Source organism: Alligator mississippiensis, chromosome 4 (assembly GCF_030867095.1).
Source record: "Alligator mississippiensis isolate rAllMis1 chromosome 4, rAllMis1, whole genome shotgun sequence".
Lineage (NCBI taxonomy): Eukaryota > Metazoa > Chordata > Crocodylia > Alligatoridae > Alligator > Alligator mississippiensis.
Window position 1 is genome coordinate 70,968,134 of NC_081827.1, and position 25,672 is coordinate 70,993,805.

General features: G+C 44.3%; 1 protein-coding gene across 1 annotated transcript in view; it reads right to left on the reverse strand.

Annotated features, from left to right (window-relative positions):
* PTPRR (protein tyrosine phosphatase receptor type R) overlaps positions 1 to 25,672 on the reverse strand; it is a 261,768-nt gene that overhangs the window by 223,549 nt on the left and 12,547 nt on the right. Inside the window, exon 2 of the mRNA XM_019493652.2 lies at positions 19,873 to 20,177. Within this exon, the coding sequence (XP_019349197.1) occupies positions 19,873 to 20,177 (305 nt within the window). The remainder of the gene's footprint in view (positions 1 to 19,872; positions 20,178 to 25,672) is intronic.

The following is a 25,672-nucleotide window of genomic DNA, read 5'->3' on the forward strand; positions in this document are numbered from 1 at the left end:
GGGGCTAATGGAGCTTAGCCCCCCAATTGTGGGGTAGCGGACTGCAAGAAAGCCCAGTCAAGGGCTTCCAGAGACTGCAGCAGGAGTGGGGTGGGAAGAGGGGCAGGCGCTGCACCACCAGCGGTGCGAGACTCAGCCGCAAGTGGCTCATCTGGGGGGACGTGGCTCCTCCTGCTACACACACCCCAGGAGTCATGGGGGTGCATGCCCCCAATCTGCATGGGGCACGGCAGGCTGCTGCTGTGGGCTGGAGCTGGTGCTGGGCTCTTCCCGGTTTGGGGGGCTGTGTTACATTGGGGGTGGGAGGTGGTGGTGCTGGGGGAGAGGCTACAGGTCAGGGGGTGGCTGCAGCAACCCCAAGATTCAGTGTAGCCCACCCAGCCCACCTCCCAGTGCCATTGCCACCCGCCCCTGCATAGCATGGCTCCCCTCACTGGGAAGAGCCCAGTGCTGCCCAGGCTCCAACTAACAATGGCTGTCTGCTCTGCCCTGCACAGGTTGGTGGCACAAGCCCCACCATGCCTCCTGGGGTGTGTGTAGCAGCAGGAGCTGCCACCCCTTCCGTGCACCCCCGGATGAGCTGCAGCTCTGTCCCGCACCCTGTCCCACCTGGGCTATGCAGAGCCTGGTGGGGTGGGCACGGGGGTCCTGGGGCTCCATCCCCACTGGCCCAGTGGTGCAGCTGAGGCTGGTCTTGCTCTGGTCCCCAGCTCTGGACCCCCCAGGTGGCATGGGGCCAGGGCTGGGGCTGGGACTGGGGTGGGGTTTGGGTTTTTTTGCTACCGGGAAATCCTGGTAGCAAATTTTGTCCCAGTGCTGCAAATTAACAGTGCCATACATGGTTTAATGTGCAACATGTGCAATTGGTGGTCTGCAAAAAGGGTTGTAGCACCATGAACCACACATGTCTGCACGTCGCATCTGGCCTAAGGGCATGTCCCAACAAACTCTCACTTGCATGGGACAAATAGTAGAGGCACATATTTGTACCGCTGGTTTTTGTTCTAGGGCATACCCCTGCATGTGCGCTCTGGAACACAAAATAATGTGGGTGGGGTAGGGGAGGCTGGGGACTTACCTAGGGTCCTGGGGGTCACCCAGGGAAGCAATGGTGCTGAGCCAGCCCCTCAAGCCTGGCCAGCAGCCAGAGAGTGGCTCTGGCCAGCCAGGCTCTATTTCAGGCAGCACACACTCCTGCTGTATGCACTGCACATTTTTTTAGTGGCATTTTTGACACCACTCAAAAACCCCCACCACCATGGGTGACTGGTGCCTCTTGAGTCTGGGGGGGTACCCACAGAAGCTGGCAGTGGCAGCAGCAATGGGGCTGGTGAGCATCCACAGAAGCTGCTGCCAGTGATGGGGATGGCCCTGCCAGGGGGGGCATGTGCCCCTCCTACCAGTCACCTATGCCCACTGCACTGCTAATCAGCAGTGTGATGGATGGGTGCACATGTCGTGTGTGGTTTGCAGTGCCTCAACAGCTTTGAAGCACCACAAACCACACATGTGTATTCATCTGGACTTGCCCTAATACTTGCCAAAGCCTGGGATCATACGCTTCTTCAGAGCCCCAGATTATATAGAAGTATCCACACCAGGTATAGCATTGTAAATTGTGTGTGGTTTTATAATACATGTCGGAAGCAGACGCAATACCAAAAAGTAGACACAGAAATATGTAGTTTCCAAAGGGAGGGTTAAATGTACATAATTTAGAGCTTACCCTGTGAGCTTCAGCGGCTAAAATCCTGAGAAGGCATCCAGTTCACTGAAAAATTGTGCGTTTGCAAATTGGGCCATAATTTCTTCTATAGTTTGCATTTTAAAGTGTCCTGGTTTGATAGCCTTGCTGAGGTGCCTCACATACAGACATCTGTGTAACTGGCCATTATCTTTCTCTGCAATAACTAAGCACTTTTGGAGGTTCCTGTGTTTGGAATCTGAAGCTCCTAGCAAAATGGCTCCTCTTGCTACAGTTAAAACAGAGCTTTCCAAATGCAGCACAGGATTTGGGGACATGCTTCCTTCTACACTTGGTACATATCTGCTTAGTTGCTGTCTTTCTAACCTGTGTGAGGTGGCTTCTTACCAGTGAATTATTTTACCCTGAGAGTTGGCTTCTTCTGACAGCATTCTTTCATGCCTGCTACTTGGCTCATTCAGCTCTACTGCCTGGGTCTTCACAGTTTCTGTTGCCTTGCACATTTGGATAGTCTTTTCAAGGGACAAGTCTCCCTCACACAATAGCCTTTCTTGTTTTGCAGCATCTGCAATGCCACAAGTAATCTTATCTCTAATCAAAGATCCTGTCAAGTTTCCAAAAGCACATTTCTTACTCATAGTCTCTTTAGTTCAGTAACTTAATAGTCTATACTATGTTCTCTTGTTTGTTTGCACATAAAAAAATCTGTGCCTTTCCAGGGTCTCATTCTTTTTTGGGCATGCAAAAAGAAAAAGTATTGGATAGTATTTTACTTAATTTCATATTTTGACCTTTGTGAAATGAAAAGGTGTTATAGGGGTTAAAGGGGTTGGATTAGGTGACCTCCTGAGGTCCCTTCCAACCCTAATTTTCTAACATTCTAAACAGTCAGGGCTTCCTTTCCTACAGTATGCAAAAAGATTGAGGATTTGATTTTGTCATTTCTTTCTTCTGCCCCTTTGGCTTCTGGGTACCATTCAAATTGTCTCAACACCCTTCAGTTCTCTGCTATATTGCCCAACAGTAGAATGGCAGGTGGAGGTTGCAAAACTACCATGACCAAGTGCCTTAGATTAAAACTGTGCAGGAAGATCATTTACTTTTGTCCTTCCACATGGTCGTATTGCTCCACTTGCTCTCAGATTTTAACTTCTTAAGTTTGGATTTCAAATTCTTTAAACTTTTGTCCTAGTACAGATAATTTTCTTATCTTGTCTATTTAAACCAAAGAAACAAAAAAACCTCAGCTGCAAGTACTATAACAAGTGCATTTTTCTTTTTATTACCATATGTAATTACTGTAAAAGATTCAGAAGCACTAGTTTTATATAACATTTTATTCAATAAAACATATCATTTTACATTATTATTTGATCAAGGTACAAGTAATATATGAATTTTCCTTAACCAGATAAAGCCAACAATTAAAGTATAAGTCCACAACTAAACTAGAAATATTCTGTAAGTATCTTTTAATATATCTCTCAGCTTTCTAAAAGTAATTAATGTTTTAATGAGTCACCTGTTATCTGATTAACAAATGTACTTTTTCTAAGATCTAACCATTCTAGCTTTCAATTAAGAGTCAAAGAACCCAGGACTGATCTGTAGGGATGCCATAAATGATTTATGGATGTCCTACTTTTGTGTATGGTACATTTATTATTCTAGTTCTTTCACCCATATGGTTTTCTAATTTATTCATTCATGTTGCAGTTATTTCATTAAAGGTTATATAAATGTTAGATTGTTTCTCGGGAAGCACATCTACAAACTAATGATCCAATGATTTCTTAAATTTAGCAGTTTATTTATTCTACCTATTTATTATAATAAATATAATAAATTTGTGCTTTTCAAAAAAAATGTTTTCTAACTCTACATATACTGTTTCTTTACTTTGCATTCCTGAACTTGGTTAGTCCTTTTAATCTTCTTCTGAGTATTTCCTTTCCCCTCCAATAAATTCCAGCTGAGGACCTGTTTTCCCAAACACAGAGGTACGTATGCAGATAGTAGGTCCAAGAGGCATTCCTTAAAGCGTGTATTCATTCTTTCTTCTCAGTGATCTTTTCACTAATTGTTTGTATTAGAGCAACAGCTACAGCCCTAAGATGGGGGTCCTATTATACTAGACACTATATAAATACATCACCCAAGAACTTAAATAGACAAGACAGACACCAGATGAGGAAAGGAAGAAATTATAATTCCATTGCCATTCATTTTGGTTGCACCTCTTTCCTTCACACATTCATACTGAAGGGTAAACAGGCAGATTCATATCAGCCTGCAGCACCACTCCTGAATAAACCTATAAAAGGAGATGAGAGGATATGGTGTGCTTTAGGTGTGTTTTGTTTGCACATTCTGTTCAAGGCAAAGAATACTGGAATGGTTTAGTCAGGGACTAAATCCTGCCTTGAGCAAGAGACTGGATAAGATGACTTTGTAAAGTCCCTTCCAGCTCTACTTTCTTAAGATCCTGTGTCATTTCCATAGAAATAAAATGTTATTTCTAGAGTGGTTCAGGCGATTCTGCTCCTGGCCCAAGATATCCATATTTTGACAGCCTGTCAACTAAGAATATCATATAAGCGAAGTTGCAACATCATTGGCATGTGTGTATAGATAATTATTAGCCTCCAGAACTGTATTCTTAATTAGACAATATGTTTTGTATAGCACCGAGCAAAGCATATTAGCAGCAATTTGGCTAAATGATCCATAGCTATATAAACACCACCGCAGCACTACTCAACCATAACAAAAGCGATCATTATTTCTGAGAGAGTGTGTTTTAAGAAAGAAAACAACATTACTAACATAATTAGCCCCAATGAACCTTTTTATCCTCAAACACCACCACATACTAATGGGAACAGGATAATGGGCAAAAAATGAAAAGAAATCCAATAAATGACATTGTGTAAGTCAAACAAAACAGAGCTGAACACATCACATGTTAAAATCTTTATTTATACTGTCATTGGTTTCTGTCTTAGTGATTTACATAATGACCATTACCAAAGAAAATGCACAACTTTGGCCAAAGCTTTAAAGTAGGCATTCCAAGATTATTCCCCAACAGCTAATAAAAACTGAAAATGAAAGGCTGTTTCAATTTGAATTTAAATAAACAGATATAAAGTACAATATCAATCACCCCCTTTGCCAGCCAATGGTGTTACATTATTCTTCATGTGGAACCACACTATTTTCATACAATGCTATACTGGACTGAAATAATGTTATCCACCTGGTCACAGACTCTCAAAGTATTTTCTACCAGTTTATTGTGGTGCAGGGCCAAATAAGAATTAGCTCCATTACAAACTGTCAATCAGGTAGGACCTTCAGAGGAAGGACAGCAAAAGGGTAAAACAACATTGCTTAAATGCTTATAGCAACACAAATGAAAACAAAGACCTGGCACTTCTTTGCTTCCCTCCCTTGGGTACCCACCATTCCTTTAACTGTTCAAGTCTTGAACATCTTTGAAAAAATAATTCAATGCATGTCTATCTGACAAACTCATTTAAACTAATTCAAGACCTCCCCATCTGCTGGGCTCCATTTCAGAGCCCAACACACATTCCATTTACAGTTTGGGCAAAACTATGCCGGAGTATACTATTATTTTCTTTTCTTACGTAAAAATTAAATGTCATAGGTTGATAGTATTTAACATATCATGAGACATTTAGTATTTTCTTTTCAAACAGCTCTATTAAAATGACTACATAATTAACCTTTAAAGGATTACTAATGATGACTAATTTGGATGTGTGTGCGTGTAAATGTATTAGCTAGTCATCTGTTGACATTGCTGGAGAAATTGTCTCTTTTTCAGACAATTTTGTCTGAAGTGAAGAGCCATAGGGAATATTCTAGGGTCTTAACTGCCAGATTAAAAAAAATGTTGACTGATAAGAAAACACATGCTTTCTTTTCATCTGAGTACCCTTTATCTGCCTTCTGAATGTTACTATAAGGGTATTGGGTTTCAAAAAGACAGTTCTCTAAGGGTTCTAGCAGAGCCGAATGCAGAGCCCTGCTTCTTCACTCTTTATTCCTCAAGTACGCTGGATATTGTTACTGTAAACAGAAGGTTATGTATGTATGTATGTCTGTATGTATGTATTTGTTTGTTCCTTAGCCGTATTAGCATATTGAGCACTACCAGCAATTTTATTCATTTGTGATTTAGAATTGTTGGGGATCTCAAGTATGAACAAAGGAAAATGAAACTCTTTAAGGCAGGAAGCCTCTTTGCTCATGCTGCATTAGATGATAGTGGTACTTCATTTCCCTTGCAGGAGACGCACACAATTCAGACTGTGACATATCCAAAAACCCCTTCGAATACACACTTGATTTATTCATCAGGGATAAAAATCTGCCTCCACTCACATCTAGAGTACCTTTATGTTGTGGGATGAATGTGGTTCCAATCTATACAAAGGCATGATTGGGAAGGGCAGGGAAGGGGCACAGCAGCCTAGACTTACACTTCATGGTAACTCCTAATGTGCTGCTTGGAGGGAGCTCTAAAGAGCAAAACCAAAGCAAAGAACAGAAAAACTACTGTTGTTCAGATCCCCAGGTTATTTTCCATTAGCATCCATAGAAGGGCCATGTAAGTGGTGTGGGAAGCTGGCTTAGCCATGGGCTTATGCAGATCTTTGGAATGGGGGCTGTACAAAAATTTGATTTTTTGTTGTTGTTGTTTGGTGTCCAAACTAGTTTTTGGTTAGTCTTCAGAATTTTCAGTGAATGGAAAAAATACATTTTGAGTAAAATTATTTCATTTTTGGGTGTGACAAGGTAGTCCCTGTGGGAGTTCCAGTTGTGCTACACCATAGTCAGAGGCAACCTGAGCAGGGTGCGGGGCTCGGGGCAAATCGGGGGTGGGGTGGCTAGACGAAGAGCCGCCGCTCTGCCCAGCTCTGCACCACTGCTGCTCTGCCTGGCTCCATGGCCCCCCTCAAAGCGCGGGGCCTGGGGTGGTCTCCCCGATTCGCACCCCCCCAGGGACGGCCCTGGCCATAGTTATGCTAAGCTATCTGAAGTTACAGGGCCAAAAAGCGGTATGGTGGAAAGGGGCCTCATGACCACTGGATGGTCCAGTCAGAAAAAAAACTAAATAAAAAGACACTAATGAGCAAAATAGATACTGAAGAGAGAACAAAAACAGTAGCTAAAAAACTCATGGACAAATGTAAAAAGTATGAACTTACTAATGAGACAGAAATAGTAAGTACAGGTGCGTAATCTTGGCAATGAAACAAGCAGAAGTAAACATCTCAATAAAGAGAGAGATAAGAATTGGCATGAGATGGGGCAAGTATAAATACAGTGGCTGAGAGACCTGTCCCTCATAGAGACCTAGGGAAGCATGATTAACATATGGTGTCTCTACGTTGCAAAGGCAAGCTTCACTAAATTTGGATTGACCATTGTTAAATCAGATCAACTGGTGTGCTGTGTGATGACAATAAACCTTTCTGAGCTTTCTCCACCAAACATGTACCTACATTGTGTTTTCTGCATCACCCTCAGAACCTGGAAGATGGCTTGTTAGCACTGGCCTTGCAGAACACACAGACTCCAGCAGTCTGTATAGCAAAAGATACAGCAACCAAATACCACCTGAGAAAACACTCCACACACACCTCGAACAACAATGCCCACCTCATAGAATGTAGAGGAGTGGGTAAATCATTCTTATTAGTGACTTGGATTCAGATTTCCCTTCTCCCTGATTCAGAGCATTACCCATTTGTTTCACACTACCTACTAGGTGCTCTAACCACTAAGCTATTGTTGACCTTCAGATATATTCTGAGAACCAAGAAAGGTTTAAAGAGACAGTCCCACCAAAATTCAATACAATCATATGGGTACCTACATTTTGAATAGCAAATTCAATAATGAAATTCAGAAAAGATATAAATGACTAAATGATTTAGATAAGGCATATCAGGAACATGATCAAATTTATATGTGCATTTGTGCATGTGTAAAGAGGGGAGGATTTCTGAGGGTAATATCTTTTACTGGACCAACTATGTTATTGGAATAAATGTAGGCAAGCTTTCAAATGCAAGACATTCTTGTCAGGTGTGATCAAAAGGAGCCAGGCACGGTGTAGCAGAGAACAGTATTGGGACAGAATGAGACATTACTGGGGGTAACAGATATAATTAGCAAAAGAAAAGAAGCTGATTACTGGGTGATCAAGCCCTACTCAAAAGGAAGACAGTCATTCTCACCTTTCATTTGTGGAAAGAATTCAGGATTCATGTAAAGCATAACATGCCATAAAGCCAATATTAATGTTTAGTTCTTGGCTCTTAGTGTCTAGCCAGCCTATAAATTTTTGTGCCCAAGTTTGCCTTTTAAAGGTGTTAGGTAAGATTCCCTTCAGTTGGAAGATAGTGACTCCTGCATTCTTTCAAAGCATGAAAGGTGAAAACGTGTGTCTGCCGCACCCTAGGATTTTTTCTCTCCCCTTCCCACTACTGTTCTTTACTGTTTTGTGCCTGGCTCATTCTGGGCACATCTGACAAAATATATCTTTCATTCAAAAGCTTGCCTAACTCTATCTCAACTACATGACTGGTCAAAAAAAGATATTGCCCTAAGAAATCCTTGCCTCTTGCCTAATTTCTGGACTGTCATGGCTGCAACATCACTCTTACGCTGACATTTATCTAAAATAATAATAATCTTGTTAACATGTAAAAATATTTAAAATTAATTCTCTAAGTCCTAAAATCTCAAAAAAGTCTCTAACACTTGGCTAGTCTGTTTTCTCACCTAGGGTTCAAATTCAGATTTAAAAAAGCGCTTAGATCATCTGCAGATGGGCTATTCAGCAAGAACTGTAGTTCAAGGCTGAAGAGCAAAGATTCTGAGTTGAATGCAGATTTTTATCCTCTGTTGCCTCTATCCATACTAAGAGATTTTTTAAATAAGATTTAAAAAATTCTTATTGGTGTTACTCAAATTCATATGCCTATTGTTATCCTATATGTTATTCTATATCTTGTCTAAAATTAGCTTTGTCTAGTATCAAACCACTAAAAAATACTGTAGGCAACCATTAGCCTATTTTTTTCCCCCTTTCCATTTTTCTTGAATTTTCTAAAATGATTCACACCTTATGAATCCTCTGGCCCAATCATTTCCTTTGCCGCCTCCTCTTAACCAAACTTTGGTCAAACAAATGTAAGCCAATGCTGTACTACATCGCCATTAAGCAACTGAGCACCTACTATAGTCCACATTAGTACAGATGCATTCCTATGCTCTAGCTCTAGAGATCAAACAAATATTTAAGTATTTATACAAAGCAAAACTATTTCAAGAGGAGACTGAGATAAACCTACCCTGAAATACTCAGATGACTGTCCGAAGCATGTGTCTACAGAATAGCAAAGAGGTGCCAGTTCTTCCTTTTCCTCCTCCACACGTACGCGCGCGCATGTGCGTGTGTGTGTGTGGCAGAGCACTGTTGGTGCCTGCCACTTTAAGGGCAGTCAGGCAGCTACCAGGTGCTTGATGGTATAAAGAGGCTGCAGTTTGCTACTGCCAGGGCATGCAGAAACATCATGTAACTGAGCTGCAGCAGGAACAACCAGGAGGTAAGGGCAAGACCTGATGCAGATGGTGAGGAGGCTCTTGGTCCTGGGCATGACTTAAAACTGCACCGTGCCAGGAGTGGGTGGCCTGGTAGGCTCCCGGTGGCATGGGAGCCTCCAGGAAATACCAGGCCAGTTACCACTCTAGTAAAAGGCAGGTCGGGGTGCCTTAATAACCTCAGCTCCCACATCTCTGGTTGGCAAGATTGGGGAGCACTGAGGCAGGGCCCAGGTTGGTGGAGGGACCTGTGGTAGCACCCAGACTATGCAGTGGAGGTCTGAGGCTGCATATAGGAGCCAGCGTAAAGCTCCAGGGAGGTGGGGCCCTAAGCCTTGGGGAGCTATTAAGGAAGCTCCTGAGGCCAGGGATAAGGGGATTGCCCAGGGAGGGCCTGGGGACAGAGCTTGGAGCCCCGAGAGTGCAGAAGGGGTTGGAGCCCCGAGAGCCGCAGATTGCACCCCTAGCATCAGGGTGGGAAAATGGGCTACCTCCCACTGGTGTAATACCTTAATCATTTTCCAGCAAGGTGTGGCAAGCGAGAGAAGCAGGTGGTTAGTCCAGAAACAGGTGGGTGGGCCAACATCAGACTGACCCTGGGAAGGTTCACTTGTTACAATATGGTACTTAATTTCTCTTTTGAATCTGGCATGTAAAACTGAAATATTTTTTCTAACATTTCAAAAAATTAATAAAGGATTAATTTGGGATGAAGCTGAATTCAACCTCAATCCATGAATAATTGCTGAAAATGCATGTTTTGATTGAGAAAGCACACTATTTACTGGGAAAAAAACCCTCAACTTCATTTTGGAAAGAGAAATAAGTGGATTCTTTTTCCTTGAACTGAAGTATTTGCCTAATACTTAACCTATTTTTTTGGGATGGACAGTAGTATGACTTTCTTTTAAACAACTGCATTTCAAAATATCAATGGGATGCTTGGCATTGTACAGTTTACCATTATGAAAAATTCAAAACACAAGTGTCCAGATCTTAAAATCCATTCCCAGTTTTCCAATTTAATTTTACACAGAACCCCTTCCCCCACTCCCCAGATAACCTGAAAATATTGTAGGTCCACTATCTTAGACTTCTGGCACTAAGCTAATCAATTAAAGTGGTGCATTTTTTTAATCACCAATATTCTATTAACACTTTACAAGTGAGATAACAAAGATAAAAATAAAAGTGCCTTGGGGAGGTTTTAGGGCATATTACAACTAACAGAATCTTTTCTGCCATCTTCTACAAAGACTGACGGCAAACACAATGCCACGATAATGGTTCAGCATGCAATTATCCCTGCTGAAGTGCACAGAAGGAAGCAGAAAACAAATGAGGCCAACAAATGCCTACTCTCCAAACTTCTTTGTGCAAATAAAATCCAGAATGACAGAGCTAGCGAGGAGCTGGAGGCTACTAAAGGCTATTTGCAAGGCTTCCTGAAGATATATTATTGTAATTGTGAAAGGGGAAGTTAGAGAGAACCTATTATTATAATTGAAAAAGAGGAAGTTAATGGGAATGATTAATATTATATTAAACTTGGTGTCCAAGAACAAAATGTTTTGAAGATTTGATGGGAGAGACAGAATTCAGGGCTAAGGCACAAAATACAGGTGAACACAGCAGGCAAGTGATTACAGTGGGAAGGGAAGTGATTAAAAAAATTGCCGTCGTTCTTAATGTGCAACTAACATTTAGAGCTCATTAGCAATTCACCACTCTAATCACTAATGGGGGATGCAAAACTTCACTGAAAATCAGTTCAATACTTGTCTGAACTTTTAAGAAACAGAGTATAAGAATGTGATCTCAATTGTTTTTCTCAGATGGACCCATTTGACAGCTTCCAGGATTCATAGATAAGACCCCTCAGAAAAGCCCCTTCAACAAGTTATTTCTGAGATGTTGCATTCCATATTTACCTCTTCACCTGGCACAGTACTAATTCTTCTTTTAGTCTGACAATATCAAGACTCAGATGTTAAGTGGCAAAACACATCTGACTTCGTCATGTTTCATGGGCAGCTACTTGGCTCCTTGCCCCATAGTCAGTCAACCTGCCAGTTTGTGGATGACTTGTTCTCCTGAATGCCATTGCATTTTATGTTCCTTTTCATTCTACAAAATTGACATATTTTAACTCCAAGGAAAATCCTGCCCTTCTTCACAGGATCCACAGGAGAAGTGAATACTTTTGATGATCTGGGAGTCAAGATACTGACAGCCATAATATCAAGCTACAGAAGGTTTCATTGTACACCAGTATGTCATGGGCCTTTGTAGATGGGGTAGATGTGCTATGGAAGGATCTATCAACATATGGATCCTTCAGTTCTTTATCCCAAAGAGAGTGAGCGAAAGAGCTCCTGAGACTACTTCATTAGTGCAGCAACTGCAATTAGATCTGAGGTGACCCAGCCAGCATCAGGACCTCAACTGTGCTAGGTGCTATACACACAGTAGAACAATATTCCTGTCCCAAACACCTTACAAACCAGGGTGAGTTATGACGGGATCATGACAAACAGGGTAGAAATACAGAAGGTATGAGTAGCAATAACATCACTCACATGTTGTGCCTGCTCATTATTAAGGTCTTTCCCTGCTTATTACCACTAGGTGGGTCTAGAATCCCTGGAAAGCAAGAAAAGGAAGTAGCAAAGGGAATCAAAATGGAGAGTGAGTCAGCTGTTGTGTGTGAGCTGAGCAATAGGCTGAAGGCATCTGGTCAATGGTAGCAAGATAATATAAGGGAGCAGCCAGCAGGGCAGGAGAAGGGAGAGGGAGGAAAGAAGGCTGTAGTAAAGCAAAAGGATTTTATAGCAACCTGTTGGCAGAAACTGTGAAACTGTCTTGAAAGTGCTTTATTTGGTCTTATCCATGGTCTGTTGGTCTTACCACAAACCGATTGTTGCTTGGAAGTGGCAAAGATTTTCTGCCAAAGAATTTTTAAAATGTCTTTATTTAAAATTTCATTCTTATAATTGCATATACATTATTCTGTTTTTTATGGGAAATTAAAAATGAACTTAAAGTTTTCAATTAAAAACCTGTTTAGGAAAAATGCCATTTCCAGAGAAAAAAATGTTTTGACCTGATCAGGGCTTTTCAACCTTTTTAAAGGACTGTACCACTTCTGGGTACCCTTCTGATGGGGGGGTGGGGTGGGGAGGGAAGAGGCAGCACTTGGGTGTGAACCAGTGGTGGGGGGAGAGAGAGGGCTTGCACATGGCGGTAGCAGTGGCACGGGGTTGCAGATGGCAGCGGTGGCTGCCGCGTGCAAGCTCCTCCCCCTTGCGTCTGGCCAGCTGGGCAGTGCCTATGTGGCCCACAGAGGGGAGCCACTGCCCTCGCCCCTCCCTGGCCCTGCTCCTGGGAGAGGGCAGCGTGGGGTGGTGGGTGGCGGCACTCCATCCCTGCCCACCTGTGCGTACCCCCTGGCCCCTTTCCAAGTACCCCCAGGAGTATACGTACCCCCAGTTGAGAACTCCTGGACTAGTTTTGTCTTATCAGAGCACTCTGGCAGCCCCAATGAACACAGGCAATTTCAGTTCCAAATCTTTGATCAATTTTATTGTTGTGTTCCCCCCCATACATATCTCTGTGGATTGACTGATTTCCTACCAACATCACAGCAGGGTCTTGAGTTGATAAGAAGAGAAGATAGGGGCCTCATGAACATGTTTAGAGAACAAATTCATATGAAAACGATGACTCGGAAGCATGGATGAAACAGAAAAAAAAAAATCGGGAAAACGCATCAGCAGCAAAGTGAACAAAATGGAGACAGTGTGTCAAGACAGAAAGGCATATAAATGAGGAGGGGCAGATTTGTAGAGCTTTCAGGGTGATACTTGAACTGGATTCAGTAGGAAATGGGAAACCAATGGAAGGATCCATACAATTTATGTGCTTGTGAGTTATGGTCATATTAACAAGTAAGAAAGGAAGATGCATTTATGTAGAGGCAACCTATCCAGGAAGGAAGATGTAACAGTAATTTGTGAAGTGAGGCCTGAGATAATGGTGACAATATGATTTTCAGTATAGCTTCTTAGCCTCAAAGAAGAATTTCCTTTTCCTGCAGTCCCTTAGTATTCCCAGCAGATAATCAAACTGCTTTGATTTCTGCATTTAATAGAGGATCTTCAATTTTCTACATTATCACTGAAAATGTACCATTCAATACTGACCCTTGACAACCTCCCTGGTTCTCAGATGACCTGAAAAGATAGGTCAGAGCTTGCTGACCTAATACACTTGATACGACAACAATGCTAAAACACAGGAAGTTTAAATATCTCAGTCCACCCACCAAAAATCTTGGAACAGGCAAAGACAATTTTCCTTTTTCATCAACCATTGTAGTGACAGAGTTTTGGTCCGTAGGACTGTTACCAGACTATAAGCAGTTTAGTTAACCACATAGTTAATCTCATAGAGCTGTGAGTTGAGAGTCATTCTCATAGAGTTAATGGTGCTTAGTTGCACTGATGTAAAATTAAGAGGAGATTTAGGTTTATTGCAATTTATACATTTGTAAGGTGCCATGATCCTCTAGCAATGTGTATGATACATGGCATGAGACAAGCAATTTTGACATTTGTGAACAAGGTACGTGGAATGAAAGAACAGATGAAATGAGCAAATTATTTAGTCCCTCTCTTCTTGAACCCTGGATGTAAACACATTGGAGGATGTATATGAAAACATGCTTAAGGGCCTCAGCTCAATTATTAGTGGACATTTGCCTATATCACAAATCTAAACAGAGACTGCAAAATAGTAAGATGCATTTCATAGATTCATAGATTCATAGATGTTAGGGTTGGAAGGGACCTCAATAGATCATCGAGTCCGACCCCCTGCATAAGCAGGAAAGAATGCTGGGTCTAGATGACCCCAGCTAGATGCTCATCCAACCTCCTCTTGAAGACCCCCAGGGTAGGGGACAGCACCACCTCCCTTGGGAGCCCGTTCCAGACCCTGGCCACTCGAACTGTGAAGAAGTTCTTCCTAATGTCTAGTCTAAAGCTGCTCTCTGCTAGCTTGTGGCCATTATTTCTTGTAAATTTCCTTGTCCTGGAGAAACTTAGGCTTGAATAAACAGTGGAAGGTTACAGGTAAGATGCTTTAGCAAAGCTCGGAAGAGTTACCTGTAAGGTCCCTGCCTACATTATTCGTGCCTGCAACCCGCAGAGGTGTAACTAAGAATTTTGGCATGTGGGGTGTAGGGAGGGAGGACAAATTGCAGTGGTGCAAGCTGCTGCAGTGACCCAGGCTCCCCAGGCGCTGCCATTCTGTGTCCCTTCTAAATTGGTGCCTGGAGCTGGGCGCAACTCACCCACCCCTAGTTATGCTACTGGCAAGCAATACTATTAGATCCTTTACTTATCTTCCATATTCACTGAAAATAAACTTTAAGTTTTCAATATGTACATCAGACAGCAGCAGCTTTCATAATAAATAAGCATTTATCCAGGATCCATTTCTGCCTTCTGTGTACTGCACTGACTTGCCTGCCAATCACTTTCATTTTTGTTTGACACACTACTATTCTCTTCAGATCTAAACATGCTCCCAGTGAATAGGATACTTTTAATAATGGGTCCTATAGAAAATCATCAGTCAGCTATTCTCATATTTTTACTGCTGCACCTTAGAGGAACATATAGCTGAACAGTCAGACTGATGAGGCACAGTTATACAACAATCAGTCAAAGTGCCTGCTGTTCCTAAAACAGAACCATACAGAAAAGCTAGAAGCATAGGATAAGGCAAAGCATTTTTTCTATAATCAAAAGCCTTGAGTTATATAAAATTTATCCCTAGAAAAGAAATCTCTTCTCTTCCATCCACATGCAGGAGAGCAAAGCAATTTCCCCAGGTTCACTCTAGAGATTAATCATTAACACAGCTTCTTTATTGACGGAGTTACAAAACACGGCTTTTGGCACACAGTATCCACAAAACTTTTGGCTTCACAGTGTGCTTCAAGGAACCAGGTGTGCATCAGTGATATTTTGCTGGTCAGATTATATTTCTTTAGCACAACATTTTACCTTATAATTCTACAATACTTGAACAGTCATCCTTTCTGTCTGTCTCTACTATACAGAAAATGGACCTCAAACCACTGAAATTAGATTGAATTTAGTTATTTCCCTGCACTAAGCTGTGACAGTATTGATTTACTGAAAAAATAACCCCCCTTTCCAGACTTTCCTACTAAATCACAATGTGAGCTAGTCATGTAACTGGATTACAGGAAGCATTAACACTAGCAATTGCCCTTTCAAGTTGAGGCGCCAACAGCACTGCTAAAGTCTGGAACAAAAAGGTCAACCAGAGCAATCCAGCAAATGCTGTTGCTTGCCCTAAATGATCAAAACCAAAAAGACACAACAAGCAGCAAATGTTACTCCAGAACATAAAAGAAATGGCATAAATATATTAAAAACAAAAAAAAATATTTCTGAAATTATATTAATGTTATGATCCACTTAACTTTACATTTAAGGGAAAAATTTTAGACAAGGAACACTCTAGAATGAGCTCATATCTGCTTGAATTCTCATGGCCAGCATGCAATGGAAGAACTGCCCTTTGATGGAAGATGCCTTTAGGGAAACTTTTTATTATAGGATTAGCCCTTTCATTTGTTGAATTTCTCAGAACTTCCAATATTAAACATGCACTTTCATGAGCACTCATTCTAAAAGATGATATTAAAATAGGATTATCAGACATGCCCTTAGAAAGATGGAAATCACAAGTTAAGGCTCCCTTAACTCACATTGTTGGGCCTAGACATTAGAGCCCATATGGTTCTGTCAGAAAAGAAAGTCTCAGAGCAGTGACAGATTCTTCATTGCAAAAGTAAGGTAACAAAGCTGCAGACTATGGTCGCTTAATGAGAACTTAATGTAGCTTTAATAGGCCAGTTATATGACTGCCAATTCAAAGTCTGCTGTATTTAGGTTTAAAGGCAACTGCAGAGTCATCTATTTGAAAGCCCTGGGAGACCTCACAAAGTGTTTGGAGGCTCCCAGTTCTGTCCAGCTTCTCACAGGCTCCACAAAGTTCTACCACCTTTTGAAAGGAGTGAATATTATATCACAGTGTACTCTGGGCTGAATTCGTTCACATCTGCATGGGAAGCTGTATTCAAGTTGAGGAATCATCTTTATAAGAGGCCAAGTAAAACTTCTAGTTGGGCAGGAAAGGGTAGACAGCTTTATTTGTAGAGGCTAGCTTGGGGACACACTCAACTAATATGCCCATCAGCTGGCACAGAACACTTTGCCTTGCTGATCAGCTCTGCTCACTGATGCAACTGTACTGACAGCTGACAGGTTCTCAGTGAACAGCACCATCAGCTGCTCCATCCATCTCAGTGCAGAAGTTTGAATAAGGCTAAATCTGTGTTGTTACACATCCCATATCAAACAGGAGCTGCATGTGTTGCCCATAAGAACAGAATTTGATCCTTAGCTACTAATCCTCTGGAAATACATTTTTACTATCAGTTAGCATTAGTATAAAACATTTCATGAATCCAAATGAACTCTTTCTTTCACTGCTGGTTCTATTCTACCTCTTGTGTTTCTCCTGCATTTACTTACATTCCATTTACATCAATAGATGAGCAGATATTTGGTATATCTATCAGCATAGCAACCTGGAGCTACTTAGGTGTGTAGTAGCGGTCAAATCAAGAATCTTCCTTTTGAAAAAATCCCTATGCTAAAATGCCAAAATTTTGTACAACAGGGTAGCTTTATCCTCATTAATCATTTTAAAAAGCTTGTGTTTTTTAAATCTAGCATCTTTCCTAGAACAGTATTTCAAAACAATTTACAGAATTAGTCATATCCTGAGAGTTACAATTAGTCATATACTAACAATTGAAGCTTAGTAATTCACACTAATGAGTGGGAGAAGTGTTACGAATTACTGAATTTTATACGTTAGAAAATAAAAAGAGAAATCCTCCTCTTTCCTACATGGTGAGGCGGGACTATACCAGCACCCATGTAAGCTTTACCATGCCAGGAAGCAGAATATTGTTGCCCATGCAGAATTCATGTAGTCCCTGCATATGTCATGGGACACAGCCCTGCAAGGACTATTTTTACAGCAAGAGAAAAGAACAGTGGGGAAGGAATGGGATGAACCTGATGGATCAGTGACTACATGGCGTCAGTGGCTTTCCCTGGCATGTAGGTAATAGCTTCAAGGACTATACCTGCCTCTTACTGCAATAGCAGTCAATGACACTTCAGTACCTATTATTTTTTTCTTTGCACTCCATATGGAATGGTGATCTGCTGGGATCCTGGTTTTCTTTGTTTAAAAATCTCCAATTCTCTGATAAAAAAAAAATCACAAATTCTCTGATTAAACCTCCCCCTCCCAATCTGTTTTTTGTGATTAAAATGACACATCACTATATACATAGGTATCAGTTAAACACAATATTTTATTGATATATGTACAACTTTAAAGCAATTTGGAAGCCTACCAGTGCCTTAATACTATAATAAAAGAAATTCTAAATACCTATCCATTTTGGTGTTTGATTTTGGGTTTTTTATCACAGAAAATCAGAGCCCCCTCCTGTCCCCTTCATTCACCAGGATGCAGGTCAAGCTGCAGCTGTTCCCCCATGCTGCCCAACTGCTTTGTGGTGCTGAGCAGCCCTGTCTGCCAGAACCCTGTCCATGACATTGCCCCTCACTCCTGACCCAAAGCCCCCTGGGCCCTTCTGGTGCCCCTCACTCCCCACCCATAGCTCCCCCCCAGCCCTGCCAGAGAGGGCCCCTAGCTTCCAGTGCTATGGGGCCAGAGATGCAGGTCTGCAGGCTCTTTCATCACCACAGCAGCACCCAAACCCTGGCTGCTGCCCACAAGAGGAAGCAGCTGCTGAGGCAGAATGAAGCACAAAGCCTGTCTCCTCCTCCCCCATGAGTGGCACGGCCAGAGTGAAGCCCATGCGGAACAGGGTACATGTGGGCTGCCCACTGTGGGCTCGGGGTTCCCCGTCCTGCTGCTCTCCTCCTGGGGCCTCCATAACCCAGCGGGAGGGACCCAGCATGGCAGGGCAGAGCAGGGTGGGGAAGCTCATTGCCACCACTCAGAGCTTTGCGCCACTATGGCAAGGCACCCCCTGCCTGCCCAGAAGCAGTGAAGGGCACAACTCCATGATACCAGTCCTGCTGCTGCTAGGCAGACAGGGGGCACTTTGCCATGGCAGCACAGGGCTTGCGGTGTGGGTACTGAGCTTCCCCATCCCTCTCTGCCCTGCTGCACAAGGTCCTGCCCATTGGGTGGCAGAGGCCCCATGGGGAGGGCAGCAGGATGTGGAGCCCATGCCCACAGTGGGCAGTCTGCACCTGCCTCCACCCCGTGCACAAATCTGAGAGCACTTGCCCCCCAAGCCCCTGCCAGGAGTACACGCAGTGGTGAGGAGCCCCCACACCTGACCTCCCGGATGAGCTGCCTGTGACTCCATCCTGCTTGCCATCCAGGCTCTGCAGTTGTGCATTCCAGCCCTGGGTCCCAAGCCCCACGTACTACCAGCTGGGCAGCAGCCCCAGCCTCATCCAACTCCCTCCCTCCCTTCCTCCTCCCCCATTATGGAGGCCTCAATCCTTCCCTTCTCCATTGCCCAACTTACCTGTGGGGAGCTGCTCTCCAGGCTGCCTGGTGGCCATGTGCATGCGTACGCTCCCTGCTGGCCACCCTTCTCTCACGCCTCCCAGCCTCTTGAAGGCTGGAACTCTGCCAGCCTCCTAGGGGGAACCCACTGTTTCCCATGCATTTCTCCTTTAAAGGAGAACATCTTGGTTTTTCTCCTTAATGGTTTGCCAGAAAAGTTTGGCACAGCTCCCAGCAACTTGTTAGGAACCTGGCCAGGGAGATTCCTTTTTGGCCTGATAGATAAGTTCTTGTCTGAACCTAGAAAGTACCCAGTGAGCATCTCAAATGCAAGAATGTTTATTGCTGCCTCAGTAGGACAGAGTTTTGTCAATTAAATGCTGCTCAGAGTTTTTAAATAGACAGAAACATAGAGGAAGATAGGTATTCAGGACATCTAAAGGAAAAATGAGTTGCCTAACAACATAGGAGCAGATCTTCCACTGTCTGCTTGTTTAGTGTATGCACACACACACACCACACACACAAATACACACCGGGGCTTACTGAATGGGAACTGTACTTGAATAAGAAGGACAACATGAGGGATGCATGGTGTAGCCATTAATTTAGTCCAACTGGTCCCAAATCTCTTGGATTATCAAACCTCAAAATCTCTCATGGCCCACCATTCATTCTTTTCATGCAACTTTTAATTGCAAGGGTGGAGCAACTCGAACTAGGGACCATTTGCTGTGGTCGCTCAAGTCAATAGTAGTCTGCAAACTAGTGTGGAAACCATTGATTTAGATCATTGAATGCCTTGGATAAAAAGGCACAGGCAGCAATATCGAGATCTGGAGAAAGGCACTTACCACAACAATAATGTTAGCTGCTGGAACAGGGAGATTTTCCACTTCCAAGTCCTGACCAGTCATAGCCAATAGATTAAGGGATGGGTCATATGCAGATCTTGGGAATGGTGATTTGACAATGATGGCAGGGTGCAGCTTGCTGACTTTGGTGTGGGAAGAGGAATGGAAATTGTGTTTGTTATTCTTCTGGTTGCTTGTGTCCAAACTTCTTTCTAAACTTTGCACGTGGTGATAGCTAAATACAGGTTTCCCACTCTTTCTCTGATGAATTGCCAAGAAGTGGTCATTGTCTCCTGAAAAGCTTCCTGTGGAAAGACAAGAGAATACCAATGCCTTAAAAGAAATTATAGACTCACCTGGCTATTCAGATTTCCTAAATCACGTAGCAAACTGAGCTGCCTAGTTCTTGCAAGATTTGGTGGGATTAGTTTTAGAATATGGCACTTTCAAAGTTCACAGTGGACATTTTAACAATTGTAGATGATCAACAGTACTATATTGTATATCAAAATACTCTAAGTATATTCCATTCCCAGATGGCACAAAGTTATATTTGAAAACAACATACCCAGAAATTGGCCCAGTGTGTGCCATTTGTTCTAGCAACCTATGAGCTCCTACCTCTGCCCCCATTGCCACAATATTTGAGCCAACCTGTCTATGAGGTATTTAATCACATAAACCTCTTCAGTGTGGGGCAGAACACCTAATCCCATATTACCAGTTGAGAACTGAGGGATAAAAAGAGAGACCAAAATCCTGAATGTGATTTGGATGTCTACAGTCAGATACAGGTACACAGGGATTAGGGACTGGAAAGCACAAATTCCAGATCCAACAGAGTGGAGGATCTCCCATTTCCAGCCATGGAGAGCACCAGACCTCCAGTTTCCTGCTTCCAGGGTCCCCTAGTTCCAGCAGGGGGGCACTGAGCCTTGGTCCCCTAATTCTGAAGAATCCCAGTTCTGGCGAGAAGAGGGTATGTGTCGGGGCATTCATAGGAGCAAACAGAGGAGTGCTCACTGACACAGTGCCCTACTTTTCCTTCCTTCACCCCCAGAAGTAGGAAATATTTGAGCAATGCGGGATACTGGAGGACCAAGCACCCTGCCACATTCTGTAGGCTGCATATATGTAACAGGAACGAATGGTTTCCAACTAGTAATTTCTTTGGGGTTACTTTGGGAGCACTTCTGCCATTTTTGGAGTGCATCATAGGGTGTGTATATTTTAAGTGCTTCAAATTCTACATCTGTCTGCACCTTAACTTGCCCAAACTTACGCAAGAAGTCTGTGGAAGAACAGGAAATGGAGCCTTTGTCTTCTAAATCCTGGGTTAACAACCTAATCATTTCCTCAGATGCAAGGAAATGGACTTGAAAGGATGAAATGCATTACACAATAGAATATATACCCAGTGGAGCTGTGACCCTGACCCAGGCTCCCCTGAATCAGGCCAAAATGAGGGAGGATGTGTTCTGTTTATTATATTTCACACACACATTTGGAATTCTCCTCTTTTCTAACTGAGAGTGTTATTGTGGCTACTATAAAGAAAATCTCCCACTGTCCAATCCCCACTTGGAAAATGATCACACTGTGTATTCTTTGTATGTCATGCCTGCGTAAAAAAGGCAGGGCTTTTCACTTTTCCTTACAACAGCTTTGTAACCCTGTGTCTAGGTAACTTATTTCTGAAGTGTGTTAAAAACAGATGGTGGTAGACAGCTCAAAGACAACAAAGTGGGATTCCCAAAGCAGCACATAATAGGGCTATAGATGCATGGTTTGAAGCAAATTTAATGAAAGGTATCTAATTGTACATGGTCAAACTTTAAAGTGGGCCTGCAAAGAGCTTTGATTTTTATGCCTGTCATGCCACTGCTGTGCTCCTTCCTGCCTGTGTCATGTTTGAAATGAGATGTAATGAAAGATCATCTGCATGGAGCTGAGGATGGCAACCCAAGTAAAGGACAACAAGAAATTGTTTTTTAGATATATAGGGAGTAAAAGGAAGGCCCAGGGAGGAATAGGACCCCTGCTAAATGGGCAGAAGCAATTGGTGACAGATAGGGGGGACAAGGCTGAACTCCTCAACGAGTTTTTTGCCTCAGTGTTCCTAAGCGAGGGGCATGACAAGTCTCTCACTGGGGTTGTAGAGAGGCAGCAGCAAGGCGCCAGACTTCCATGCGTAGATCCTGAGGTGGTGCAGAGTCACTTGGAAGAACTGGATGCCTTTAAGTCGGCAGGCCCGGATGGGTTCCATCCCAGGGTGCTGAAGGCACTGGCCGACGTCATTGCAGAGCCACTGGCAGGAATATTCGAATGCTCGTGGCGCACAGGCCAAGTCCCGGAGGACTGGAAAAGGGCTAACGTGGTCCCCATTTTCAAAAAGGGGAGGAAGGAGGACCCGGGCAACTATAGGCCGGTCAGTCTCACCTCCATCCTTGGTAAAGTATTTGAAAAAATTATCAAGGCTCACATTTGTGAGAGCCCGGCAGGACAAATTATGCTGAGGGGAAACCAGCATGGGTTTGTGGCGGGCAGATCGTGCCTGACCAACCTAGTCTCTTTCTATGACCAGGTTATGAAACGCCTGGACACAGGAGGAGGGGTGGATGTCGTATACCTGGACTTCAGGAAGGCCTTCGATACGGTATCCCACCCCATACTGGTGAACAAATTAAGAGGCTGTGATGTGGATGACTGCACAGTCCGGTGGGTGGCGAATTGGCTAGAGGGTCGCACCCAAAGAGTCATGGTAGATGGGTCGGTCTCGACCTGGAAGGGTGTGGGCAGTGGGGTCCCGCAGGATTCGGTCCTTGGACCGATACTCTTTAATGTCTTCATCAGCGACTTGGACGTGGGAGTGAAATGTACTCTGTCCAAGTTTGCAGATGACACAAAGCTATGGGGAGAAGTGGACACGCTGAAGGGCAGGGAACAGCTGCAGGCAGACCTGGATAGGCTGGACAAGTGGGCAGAAAACAACAGGATGCAGTTCAACAAGGAGAAATGCAAAGTGCTGCACCTAGGGAGGAAAAATGTCCAGCACACCTACAGCCTAGGGAATGACCTGCTGGGTGGCACAGAGGTGGAAAGGGATCTTGGAGTCCTAGTGGACTCCAAGTTGAACATGAGCCGGCAGTGTGACGAAGCCATCAGAAAAGCCAATGGCACTTTATCGTGCATCAGCAGATGCATGACAAATAGGTCCAGGGAGGTGATACTTCCCCTCTATAGGGCGTTGGTCAGACCGCAGTTGGAGTACTGCGTGCAATTCTGGGCGCCACACTTCAAGAAGGATGCGGATAACGTGGAGAGGGTACAGCGAAGGGCAACTCGTATGGTCAAGAGCCTGCAGACCAAGCCCTACGAGGAGAGACTAGAGAAAGTGGACCTTTTCAGCCTCCGCAAGAGAAGGTTGAGAGGCGACCTTGTGGCTGCCTATAAGTTCATCACGGGGGCACAGAAGGGAATTGGTGAGGATTTATTCACCAAGGCGCCCCCGGGGGTTACAAGAAACAATGGCCACAAGCTAGCAGAGAGCAGATTTAGACTGGACATTAGGAAGAACTTCTTCACAGTTCGAGTGGCCAAGGTCTGGAACGGGCTCCCAAGGGAGGTGGTGCTCTCCCCTACCCTGGGGGTCTTCAAGAGGAGGTTAGACGAGTATCTAGCTGGGGTCATCTAGACCCAGCACTCTTTCCTGCTTATGCAGGGGGTCGGACTTGATGATCTATTAAGGTCCCTTCCGACCCTAACATCTATGAATCTATGAATCATGGTAAACTGTCAGCACCAAAAATATGCTCAAACTTTACAGAATTTTTTGAAGGAGAAAAATGACTGAAACATTTTATAGATTGTCAAAGTGTTTTGGTCAAGAAATATAAAAAGTAAAAACATTTCAGAATTCATTTAAGCTGTGCTGACAGCACTAAAACAGAGCTCAAAACATTTAGGGGTGCACTGATAGACATTTTGGGGCCCAATACAGATAGCTGCTTTTTAAGGAGGCATATCGGCCGATACCAATCCAATTTCCAATATAGCTGCCTGTAGCTGTTAAGTCTGTTGTGGTGGAAGGGGAGTGGGGAGGGAAGGGGCATGGGGGGGAGCAGATCAACACTCCCTGTGGCGAGGGAGGGAGTGGGGCAGGGGCAGACTGCCCAGCCAGGGTGGGGCGGGACACGGGACAGAGCCGTGGCTCATCTGGGAGGTACGGGGGGGGCGGTAGTTCCTGCTGCTGCTTGTGCCACAGGAGGGCACGGGGGGACATGTGCCCCCCGGATCTGTGGAAGGCAGGGTGGGGTGGGGCGGGCGGGCAGGGTGGGGTGGGGCGGGCAGGCTGCAGCTGCGGGCTGGAGCTGGGGCTGTGCTGGGCTGTTCTCAGCGGGGGCTGGACTCAGGGCAGGCGGTGGTGGCGCTGGGAGGGGGCTATGGTGAAATTTGGAGTGGCTGCATGCCCCCCCATAGCACCCCTCCCAGCGCCACCATCTCCCACCCTGAGCCCAGCCCCTGCCGAGAACAGCCCGCTGCAGCCTTGACTCTAGCCCATAGCTGCAGCCTGCCTACCCCACCCCACCCCACCCCACCCTATGTAGATCCTGGGGCACACACCTCTCCCCCACCCCCCCCATGCCCTCCGGGGGTGCTAGCAGTTACGGAAGTTCCCCACCTCCACGTCCCCCAGATTAGCCGCAGTTCTGTCCCATGCCCCGCCCCGCACTGCACCGCCCTGCCCAGTTGGGCAGTCTGCCTCTGCCCCACTCCCTCCCTCGATCTGCCCACCCATGCCCCTTCCCTCCCCTCTCCCCTTCCACCACAACGGACCTACCAGCTGTACGCAGCTCTCCAAAGTACCGGGATGTACGCCTCATTGTCTATGTGCTGCGCTGTGGCTGCACGCATACACAGGCATTTATTGGCCAAATTATCAGCTGCATTGGGCTGGTTCCGATACAGCCAATTTTCTTTATATTGGTACCAATCTGATAATGGACTGATGTATCGGTGCACCTCTAAAAATATTTCACTGAAAAACATTTTGTACCACAGAAACTGACTTTTTTTTTTTTTTGCTAATTTTTGTCTCCTCAAAGCAAAATTAAAAAAAAAGAACAGCTAGTCATGTGCACGGCTTTGGCCAGTGCCCTTAGGAGGTTCCAGTTTAGATAATTACATTCTGTTGACCTAATTTCCTCAGTAATTTTCAGCTAGAAACAATACTGTTCTTGATTTTCCTATCTGTTATGTGATTTTGCTGTTCACTATTCTAGAGAGCATTCCATCACAAAGCAGGTCTATTTCACTGGTGGGTAAAGAAATTTGTATATTGAGGGCCTTGTTACATAGTAATTTTGGGCAGCTCCTAGAGCTCTTAACCTCTGGATTGTCTAGACACTACCACCTTAAAGTAGTTTTAAGCATTATATAGTTCAAAGCTTCACCACTCCAGGGCAGGATTATCTCTGATCTGCAGTACCCAGCTCCTGTTCCCTTAAGGTGTGGCCACTCCTGCCTGAGATGAAGTTATCCAGTATTCCGGGATCTCTTCCACCCCTGCCAATAGAGTAGGGATAGAAGCCTGTCCTGGCTCACTAGTTCTCACCACAACTCACAGCTACAGCTCCTAGTTCTTCCCCTGCTCACCAGGCCTCTAGCAGCAACTTACAGACATGGGCGACTGGTGTCTCCTGAGTCTGGGGTGGGCGGGGTATGGTGGTGGGGGGTGGAGCTGGTGAGCACCTGCGGATACTGCTGGCAGCATTGGTGGTGGGGGCAGAGATGGCATGCA